General features: G+C 37.0%; 1 protein-coding gene across 1 annotated transcript; it reads left to right on the forward strand.

Moving 5' to 3' along the window:
• The first annotated feature begins 738 nt into the window (after positions 1 to 738).
• On the forward strand, positions 739 to 8,222 carry LOC127947436 (actin, alpha cardiac muscle 1-like). Its single transcript, XM_052544554.1, has 9 exons — positions 739 to 874; positions 1,933 to 2,075; positions 2,362 to 2,490; positions 4,043 to 4,153; positions 4,242 to 4,326; positions 4,422 to 4,583; positions 4,983 to 5,174; positions 6,835 to 7,016; positions 7,909 to 8,222. Exons 2-9 carry the CDS (start codon positions 1,947 to 1,949, stop codon positions 8,050 to 8,052), a joined length of 1,134 nt encoding a protein of 377 aa, XP_052400514.1. The 5' UTR covers positions 739 to 874; positions 1,933 to 1,946; the 3' UTR covers positions 8,053 to 8,222.
• The last annotated feature ends 2,790 nt before the right edge of the window (positions 8,223 to 11,012 follow it).

Here is an 11,012-nt window from a genome sequence, read left to right on the forward strand (position 1 = left end):
TGTTGCAAAATATGAATTGTAAGAAACAGTTGAGAAGGTCACAACATCACTATTTGATGTTTTTAAAACTAGATATTTTTTATGCTAGGTTAATTGCATGTTAGATAATGGTTTATCAAACATGTCTAAGAGTTCTCACGATGTAAAAGATGGGATTTGTGGAGTTTAAAAAGTCATCGAAACTACTTACAGAGCATGCCATGCCGTTCTCTTGACACTATGCAATCAAGTTGCTTTTGTGTTGTTCATGTAATTATTAGACCACCCACACGTACAATAGCCCTACAATCATCACAAAGTGTGGCACACTGTCAGTTTCCTAGAGGCCTTGATTTTCTTTTGGGAAGAGACACTGAAAATCATTCCTCATTTGGTAGGCTTTGGTTCCCGGTGGAACGTCCACACCCATATGGGGCGGCAATGTGCATTTCCTTTGAAGGCCAGCTAGAAGTTCCTCACAACTGACAGACAACAGACAACAGCCAAATGGTCATTCGTCCATTATAACCAATGCTCTGTGTCTTATTTATAACGGCCGGTGGGATGCCATTCTCTCCCAGTGAATTGGCCACCTCTCTTTCCAACAATAGTCCACAATGTCCTCGAGAGCCATAAATTATCTTCTAATATTAAATGCAACTGTCAGTCAACAGTCTCCATTGTGAGATCCGTTCCAATACCCCATCTTCGCATGGGACGGCCCACCTTTGATTGATGCAGGGTTGTAATGTGTCCTTAAAAGGCTTGAGGTTCTGAAGCCCTGGTGACAAGGTTTTATATAAATACAGGACAGGTGAACTGGCCGCTCACTCTCTTATTTTCTACCGCTCTTGAGGGAGCAAGTTTTCCAGGCCTGTTGTGCGAGCTCTCCTGGGTGAGTCTACTTCAATGGATGTTTATATTAAATGATTTGTTGGACTACAGCAGATAGTGTAGCGAAGCTTGGTTTTTGGATATACTGGGGATGTTTGTGTGGAAAACAGTGATGATACTTCTTATAGAAGATAGATTTCTTTATTTTTTTAAGGAAATTTATACTTGTATTCAGCAATGATGCACTGAATTGATCAAAAGTGACAGCAAAGACAATTATAATAATACAAAATATGAATATTTCAAATAGTAAATTTGACCTTAAAAAGAACCCCCTCCCCATCATCAAATCAGGACATTAAAATGATTTCTGAAAGATCATGTGACCCTGAAGACTCAAGTAATGATGCTGAAAATGCAGCTTTGCCATCACAGGGATAAATCATATATAAGAATATATTAAAAAAGAAAATTTATATTTTAAAATGTTATAATATTTTGAAATATTACAGTTTTACTTTATTTTTGATCAAATAAATACAGCCTTGTTGAGTATAAGAGACTTATAGTCGAAGTAACCCCAAACTTTTGAACGGTAGTGTATGTTGAAAGTCAGTGACTTTTACTGTAAAAATCACTTCAAATTATCTTCAGCAGAAGAAACAAACACGAGGGTGTTGACAGAATTTCCATTTCTGAGTGAACTATCCTTTTAATAATGAATTATTTCATGAATTATTTGTTACATACAGTACACAGTGGACCAATGAAATGCTTATATTTTGCATTTTAAAGCAACCTTTTGAATTCAGAAGCAGCGCTATAATAATATTACAAACTAAAGCTTTTTATGCTCAACTCAAGATATCAAATAATAATAAAATATGTATTATTTATTGCACATTACGAGTCTGCCGTAGGGAGGGTAAGTCTGCATAACTGAAGATGTCAGAAAGCTCTTTTTAAGCAGTGGAGATGAATAATTTACATTTAGCTTCAAGTGCTACATGAATTCAACAAGCAAAGACACGCATTTTTTATAGGCAGGAGAAAATCCTTCTGCTTTTTAATGGACATGTCATGTGTTTGCTTCCCATGCCATTTCTGTTAAAATGCCAGCTGTCTAAGTAAGCATGTGCGACGAGGAAGAAACCACCGCTCTGGTGTGCGACAATGGCTCAGGTCTGGTGAAGGCTGGTTTTGCCGGTGATGATGCACCCAGGGCAGTGTTTCCCTCTATTGTGGGCCGACCCCGCCATCAGGTGAGACGACAACGTTCATTCACCTCATCTGGGATTTAGTGTTATTTTGATCCAATTAGTAAAGCAGCTCTTAAGTCACAGTACTTTAGTCACAGTAAGCTTTGACCTTTGACCCGTAAAGGCGATACTCTGCTAGCATCGATCCTTGCTTCAAATGTTAACAAGCAAGCATTAATTCTAGAAAAGGAGTGTGAGTGCTGCAGAATTTATATCAAAAACAGGACCAAAAGTTGCCCTGAATGTGTGGATTGTGACTGAAAGCTTGCATTATTGTTTCTTTCTTTAGGGTGTCATGGTCGGTATGGGTCAGAAAGACAGCTATGTAGGAGACGAGGCCCAGAGCAAGAGAGGCATCCTCACCCTCAAATACCCCATTGAGCACGGCATCATCACTAACTGGGATGATATGGAGAAGGTAGACCATACAATTTTTATGGTTTAATTAGCAAAAGTTTGGTCACATTAGGAAAAAAGGTCCATTGTCTATTGTCAGTAGTGTAGCGATGAAGCAAACATTGAGCGAAACTCATATAGAGGTCACTTAGCAAAACAAAGCAACTTTCTGTTGGTCAGTGAGGAAAATTCATATAAACAACTTCAATCTATTGTAAAATCTGTAGATTTTTTTGTTCCCAATCATGTGGATTTCAGTTGAAATTAATGCATTTCTATGGAGTTCAATTGGCGTCAAAAAAATTAATAAATAAACAATTAAATCTATAGTCCTTAGAGTTCATCTTCATGCTTTGTCATATTATTCAGTGTTTTAGAAAGATGGTGAGAAATGTATCAGGTTACGCATGTAACAATGGCTCCCCTGAGAGGGAACGAGACACACTAGGAGGACTAGTGTCTGAAGCACATGGGAAACAACTCCAGTCCCACTGGCCCACATAGTCCATGATGTCACAGGCAGGCGCCCGGAAGTATAAGAGGGTGCTTGCAGAATACATCACCAGCTTAGCTGTCTGAAGGAGACGAGAAAACATACAAACCCTAGGCATGGCAAGGGGACGCAGTGTCAGGTAGTAGGGATGGACAAATCCCTGTTGAGAAGAGAAGTGTTAGTATACGCTCTCTTCCTCTTAGTGCTTGCCCACCTCTGTAACCGACTCCTAAAAGGAGGAGGGGTGCGAGTGTCCATACTGCTCTTCTGATCCTGCCTAGGTTTTGGAGGAAGACTTGGGACTGTGGGGAATGAACTTCCTGAAGGCAGCGGACTGCATGTTTGCTTCCCTAAACTTCTCGACCAACACCTCAACGGAAGTGCCAAAAAGGCTTTCTACTTCCTCCCCGATGTCGGCAAGATTTACCCGTAAATGCCTCTCTATAATCACCATTGCTGACATCGCACACCCATTGGCAGCAGTCTATTTACTGGAGTGAAGAGCCAAGGCTGTGGTGTGGATCTATCTGTGGAGAGGCATTTGTGGCACAGTTCCTCGTCTACCTCAGGGGACAAACCCTTGCCCTCGTCTACATCTCTTAGCTTGGTAAGCTTGTAACACGGCCATTGTGTGCAAGGCTCTGCCAGCTTGACCCGCCGCTACATACTTTCCCCATAGGGTCTTTACATGCACTGGCAAACAAACGACTCCTGAAGACAACAAAAGTTGGTGACATATTTGGCAGGCACTCTTACACTTATTTGACATCACAGGCTACGTGGGCCAAAGCGATTGGAGTTCTTTCACGCGTGCTTCAGACACCATTCCTGTTGGCAGCAGTCCCCCATAGTGTCTACTAGAGGACACAGCGCAGCTGTTCATTACTAAGAGAGAGAAAAAAACAGATATCAGTGGAAACAAATGAATGTAGACATGGGAAAAGGTATGGTACAAAACAGATGAATCATTTTTGGCACTAATGGAATCCCATACATTTTGCTCGTGAAAATTCACCAAACTGTGGTAAATGTGACCAATGTTTCTCTATATATAACAAAAAATGCAATACTGTCTTCTCAGATCTGGCACCACACCTTCTACAATGAGCTCCGTGTGGCTCCTGAGGAACATCCTGTCCTTCTCACTGAGGCTCCACTGAATCCAAAGGCCAACAGAGAGAAGATGACCCAGGCAAGTCCTTTTGAAGACTTTAAAATCATGACATTAATGGTATTATTTCCATAATATTAAGATATATTGGTTTCTCTCTGTATTTCAGATCATGTTTGAGACCTTCAACGTTCCGGCTATGTATGTGGCCATCCAGGCTGTCCTCTCACTGTACGCCTCTGGCCGTACCACAGGTCAGCATTGCCTACAGTGCCCATCATACAGTAGGTGCTCTAAACTGCATCTCTTTTGTTCTTTGCTTTTGTCATGCTCTTATGATATGTTCCAGGTATTGTGCTGGATGCCGGTGATGGTGTGACCCACAATGTGCCCGTATATGAGGGCTATGCCCTTCCACATGCCATCATGAGACTGGATTTAGCCGGCAGAGATCTGACTGACTACCTGATGAAAATCCTGACTGAGAGAGGCTACTCGTTCGTCACCACTGGTAATATACCTCACTCTCTGCAGCTTTCACATAAATTATACATGATGTGAAGGTTATATTCTAATGCACTCACTTAATAGATAATAAACTGTGTGTTTAAATGTAAAATATCAATGAATTATTCATCTTTTATATGTCGCGTAAACGTTCTGGTTTTAAAGTTTACGATGTAATGAAATCGTCATTAGCTAAACAGCACCACCTCTTGGTCAACGCTAGTAACGGCAGTTAAAAGTGAATTGAACCAGCTGTTTATATATATATATATATATATATATATATATATATATATATATATATATATATATATATATATATATATATATATATATATATATATATATATATATATATATATAATTTAAACGCGTGTAATACCTTTCTAACTCGCTATTACAGCCGAGAGGGAGATTGTTCGTGACATTAAGGAGAAGTTGTGCTACGTGGCTCTTGATTTCGAGAATGAAATGGCCACTGCCGCCTCCTCATCATCACTGGAAAAGTCCTACGAGTTGCCCGACGGTCAGGTCATCACCATCGGTAACGAGAGGTTCCGCTGCCCCGAGACCCTCTTCCAGCCCTCTTTCATTGGTCAGTTTATCATTTGTTTTTGGAATATTCCTACATTATTCATCTCCACCGCCTTGTAGGTAGTTGTTCTGTTTGATTTAACCTAGTCAAAAATAATATTGTGTTGTAACTCACCTGTGAATTTCAGCTGCCTATGAGGAGTCTGATAAAGATAATATCCAACTATAAGAATCAAACAAGAGTATAAATGATTTAATAAATAGTAATAAAAAAATAATAAATAAAAATAAATAAAAATTCAGCAACAAAAATTAATGATTTTAATTCACTTTTTTTCACATGATTCTTATTTGATTCGATTAGAATGAATGTATCTTATTATAGGTATCTAATGAATATTTCTAAAAATAAAATAATGAATAATAAAATAACTTAAAGAGTAACTATTTTGTTTTTTTCCAGAACTATAAATTAAAATGTTCTTAAATCGATAACTCTTATTTGTTTTAATTAGAAGTGGACCTAAATTATTAGGATAAACCAGAATCCAATGATTATTTATAAATAATTAAAAATACAAATCATTTAATAAAGAGTAATCATTTTACCCCATTCCATCAGGAATTAATTAATTAATTAATTAATTATCTCTCTCTCTCTCTCTATAAATATATAAAACCCACCCATATACATACACACACACACACACACACACACACACACACACACACACACACACATATATATATATATATATATATATATATATATATATTAATTAGGATTGGATCTAAAGTATATGTTTCTAAATGAATGCAATAATTATTTATTTATTTGTTTTCTCATGATCACAATTTAATCTTCTCACAAGAAAAAAAAATAGTTGCTCATTATTTTGCTAGTCAGTCACAGATGATTTAATTAGCATGATCACGTTGCTCTTGAAAAAACAACATTTGTTATGTCGAGTTAACAAGCAAACAAGACGAGACAAAATGATAATAAATGGCCTCTTAGGGTTCCATAGAATCATGTTTGGATTCCTTTAGGATTTTTGACTAGATTTCTTCTTAATGATAGACACGCTTTGCATATCCCTACATTTTGTCTTATTTTTTTTTATTTTTTTTATCATTTATTCATATAAGTTTCTAGCAATTCTGAAACAGGGCCTTCAATGAAACACTAAGCCCACACTCAAAATATATTCTCCATTTTGAGCCATTGCCAAGCTTAGATTCCCATGATGAAAAATTCACATTATTAATAATTCTCAATCATTTGCACATCAGTCTATGTGTAGCAACACAATTAAACCCACCTTTCATGAGCACAGCGAAGCAGTCAAGTTTTCCCACTGAGAACAATTCATCCAACTGCATTTTTAGAGCTTTTTCTTACATTACAGTGCACTTTTAGGAGAGGTGACATGTGACGGATCACTTTTTGTCAGGAACTAATTAGGAGTGTTTCAGTATATGCCCAAAGGCTGAGGGTCTATTTATGGTGTACAGGATTGTTAGCCTTGACATTGTACATCAATCACTGTTTCCTTATCCAGTAGACCTGATAGGACAACGGCTAACCAGAAGTTCTTCCCAAAATGAAATCAGCGCTATTATGTTATCATGAATTACATGGTTCTGCATATGTAATGTATTTAAATGGAAGTCTGTTTCATGTATAATCCCATTCATCATCGAAATGACATTGTCTGTAGGTATGGAGTCTGCTGGTATTCATGAGACCACTTACAACGGCATTATGAAGTGCGACATTGACATTCGTAAGGATCTGTACGCCAACAATGTACTGTCTGGTGGGACCACCATGTACCCTGGTATCGGTGACAGGATGCAGAAAGAGATCACAGCTTTGGCTCCCAGCACCATGAAGATCAAGGTACAGTTTTTTTACATGAACGTTTTATTTCATGTTTAGATTATGTTTAAATGTACAATTTCCGATTTCTAATGATATATTTCTGTTTTTTTTTTTGACACAATAAATAAAGCAATCATAAGAAAAAAAAACGAATGAATATTGATAAACTGAATGTGTAAATTATCATTAATTATTATTTTATTATTATTTATGCAAAGTTCTTTTGTCATCTAAATGATTTTTGTATGACAGATACAGATTATTTATATTTTTAAGTGTCCGATATACAGACCAAAATGCATAACCAATCTTTTATTGTTGTTATATTTCCAGATACAAAAGCAAATTCATAATAGCCAGACTACAACAATTAAACAAGACAATAATACTTAATGCATTATGGATATTAAGTAGTAATAATAATAACGACAACAACAAAAAAAACTATTATTTTATTTAATCTTATATATTAAATCTCTATCGTTATATTAAATCACGATCTAATGCACAACGTTGAATAATGGATATTGTAATTTTTTTATTATATCACAAGTAGTAGTGTAAGTGATCATAATAAAACATTTATAATGTACTTTGTATTATTGAAAATATGTATTATTGAAATTTAATACAAAATGTAATAATAATAATTATCAGTAGTAGTACTATGTACAATGTATTATTGTATTGATGGATTATTGATTTTTTTATGATTATTATTACAATTCACAAAATAATGAAACATTCTATATTATGGATATTTTGATAATGATAATAATATCATCATCATAATTATAATGTACATTTTATTATTGTTTTGTAATTTGTTACAATAATTTGTTGTTATATTATTATTATTATTGATAATGGTAGTACCAATAATAATACATTTTTCCTTTGTCAACTACAGATGATTGCCCCTCCTGAGCGTAAATACTCTGTCTGGATCGGCGGCTCCATCTTGGCTTCCCTGTCCACTTTCCAACAGATGTGGATCAGCAAAGATGAGTACGAGGAAGCCGGACCCTCCATTGTCCACAGGAAGTGCTTCTAAATCCCTCCTTTTCTCGTTCTCCTCTGTCCTGGACTCTCCTTCTAGTCTTTGCACCATTTCCCATCTTGTGTTTGTACCGCGGATGTTTGTTTCAAGTTCCCCTGTACAAGGATTCACATCTACAGCCACAATAAATTGTTCAATAAATACATTAACATATTTTCAATAAATTTCTCTTTGTATATATATATATATATATATATATATAAGCGCTTTCTTAGACATGAATTGACAGTACAGTACGTTATCCAGCTTTCAGGTTTGAGATCATTCTTCAGCGAGGCCACCGGATGGCAGACTGCTGCTGTGATATTACCACAAAACACCCTTGAGATCAGTGTCCTAAGTTGTAAAATTACCTGCTTATAACCACATTATAATGTCATTTTATTGTCTGAACCAAAATGCCTGTTTACTCTAACAACATCGCAGATTTGATCCTGCCCTCTGAGGTTTTATTATAATCATCAATAGCCCTATGATGATGATGAGAAAACAGGTCAGTTTAATGTAGGCCAGAGGCACAGCTGATACTCTGTGGCTGAGCAACAGAACAGTACACTGTGTTTCACAGCCGAAACCCAACAATCTAGGGCAAAAATATTGGAGGTAAAGAATACTATTGCAGTAGCATCTATTATTGAATCAGTGCGAAAACATTTTTTAGAGCTTTGTTTAAATACTCTTAAAATCATTCTAGAAGCATACTGTTACATATTGTTCATACATCTATAATCTGCTTCTGAGAGAAAAGTTTCAGAAATGAACCAAAAAATGTTTCAAACGCTGCCACCTTAAAGGAATAGTACACTGGTGGATCCTATGGAGTGAATGGGTGCCATCAGAATGAGGGTTCAAACAGCTGATGAAAACATCCATCCATCAACATCTTGTGAAGTGAAAATATGCATGTTGCTTCTTGCTAAACAAATCCTGTATGCATAATATTGCTTTCTCCTGTATCTTTATTTAGTCTTTCACTCTGACGGCACCCATTCAATGCAGAGGATCCATGGGTGAACAAATGATGTAATGCTAAATTTTTCCAAATCTGTTCTGATTAAGAAACAAAGTCATCTTCATCGTGCATGGGTAAAATTAGTACATCTACCAGTAGCTATTCCTTTAAAGGGACAGTTCTTCCAGAAATTGTCCAAAACAACACCGATCCCCAACATTCTTCAGAATATCTTCTTTTGTGTTCAGCACAAGAAAGATATTCATACCACTTCAGAACAACATGAAGTTGAGTGAATGGCTCCCGTTTATGTATCATATACCCCCGAGTTTCTAATTATAACACAGAGACCCAGTTTTGGGTTCTGGACGATGTGGGTTGTAAAGAGTGTACAGTAGGAGAGGGTTAAGAAGCCAGACTTATTACTGCAGACGCTGCCCCACTTCTGACTGACGGAAAAATCAAAGACAAATGAAGGTGGAGACATCTAGGAGGTTACAGTGATTAATGCATCTAGACAACAAGAGAAAGAGAGAGAAATAGAGAGATGGGGAGAGAGGGAGGGGAAGAAAGAGAAAAAGAGAGTCGGCTCAGATCCATTATGAAATCTATTCATGCTTATTAAAATCTTATTACACTGCTCCTTTATTTCGCACAAAATGCAACACATTCATTACTAGAGAAGAACATTGCAGTCTTCTAGTGTTTTGCTCAGGTTCGGAAGTGTTGCTCAATAGCCCACCGTATGCGTGGGGACTGATACAGACCAAACTTTCTAATTGTACGTACTGATTAAATGCAAGAATGTTTACTAATTAATCCCTTCCTACACAGTGGATCTGTCATGCTGAGAGGAGGCAGAAATCAGTCCTGCCACTTTAGATTTTCAGCTCGTACATATGAAACACTCATTTCAGTATACATTATATCTATTATACATTTGACATTATATCTAAATATCTATCTATCTATCTATCTGTACATGGTAATCTATCTATCTATCTATCTATCTATCTATCTATCTATCTATCTATCTATCTATCTATCTATCTTTCTGTGCATGCTTATCTATCTATTTTTTTAATTTATCAGGGTCAGCTTTCAGGAGAGGGCATGTGCAAAAATGACTTTAACATTCTTGGGGACTGTTATGCTTTAAAAATGCATAATCTATTGTCTTTAATCTAAATGTCTTTTTTATTTTACACTTTTTTTTACTCTTGTAAATGTTACAAACATCCGATTCAAACGTTGTTGTCCCAGATGCAGGTGCGCTCGGGGTTTGTGGCCCCGCCTGCATTAGTGAACCCCTCTGGTGCTGGATACGGTGGTCAGAAGAGCCCCTGAATCCAGCGCTAATATTTCCTGCGCGTGTGCTGCGCGATGTTGCGCATTTAACACTGTGCACACATGCGGAATACACAGTCCTCTTCCCCCGAAGAAGTGCTAAAGGGGTCACTCCCATCTCTGCTCGGAGTACTCGACAAACGCGAGCGATTCTACGGAGATTTCTGTTCCCTTGGACAAAGGATAATTGATAAAGAGCCAAAGAAGGGGAAAAGTGCGCTGCATGCTGTAAGTACGCACCTTTGTTTTCTCTCCACTACGCGTCCGTTTTGTCCCTGCAGTTTCCTCATTACCGAACGCAGTTTTCATTATAGTTTTTTTTTTTTTTTTTTACTTTAAACGCAAAGACAAGGAACTTGGAAGTTTTGTATTATCGGACAGAGCCCACACTTGACGAGCTGGTGATGCTGGAGATGTGAGGCTGGTGACGGACAGGCTCATGGTAACTCTCCTCTATATCACAGGCAGAATACACATAAAAGCGTGTTGTCTTGATGGACTGCTTTCTATAGTCAACGCATATAGAATTATGACAAAGACGTTTAGACACAACTAGAAAAATGCATTTTCTTCTGTCGAGATCGATAACTTAAAGGTTAGTTTAATTGATCTCTGTATTACTGAGATACACAAACAATCCCCAAAGTTTAGAGAC

Source organism: Carassius gibelio, chromosome A25, assembly GCF_023724105.1.
Source record: "Carassius gibelio isolate Cgi1373 ecotype wild population from Czech Republic chromosome A25, carGib1.2-hapl.c, whole genome shotgun sequence".
NCBI classification, from domain to species: Eukaryota; Metazoa; Chordata; class Actinopteri; order Cypriniformes; family Cyprinidae; genus Carassius; species Carassius gibelio.

Bases quoted from the DNA above. Each gene is read 5' to 3' on its own strand.
- LOC127947436 (XM_052544554.1), top strand. From the start codon at position 1,947: ATGTGCGACGAGGAAGAAACCACCGCTCTGGTGTGCGACAATGGCTCA. The intron at 4,154-4,241 runs GCAAGTCCTTTT...TCTGTATTTCAG, and splicing joins ACAGAGAGAAGATGACCCAG to ATCATGTTTGAGACCTTCAA. The intron at 7,017-7,908 runs GTACAGTTTTTT...TGTCAACTACAG, and splicing joins CCAGCACCATGAAGATCAAG to ATGATTGCCCCTCCTGAGCG.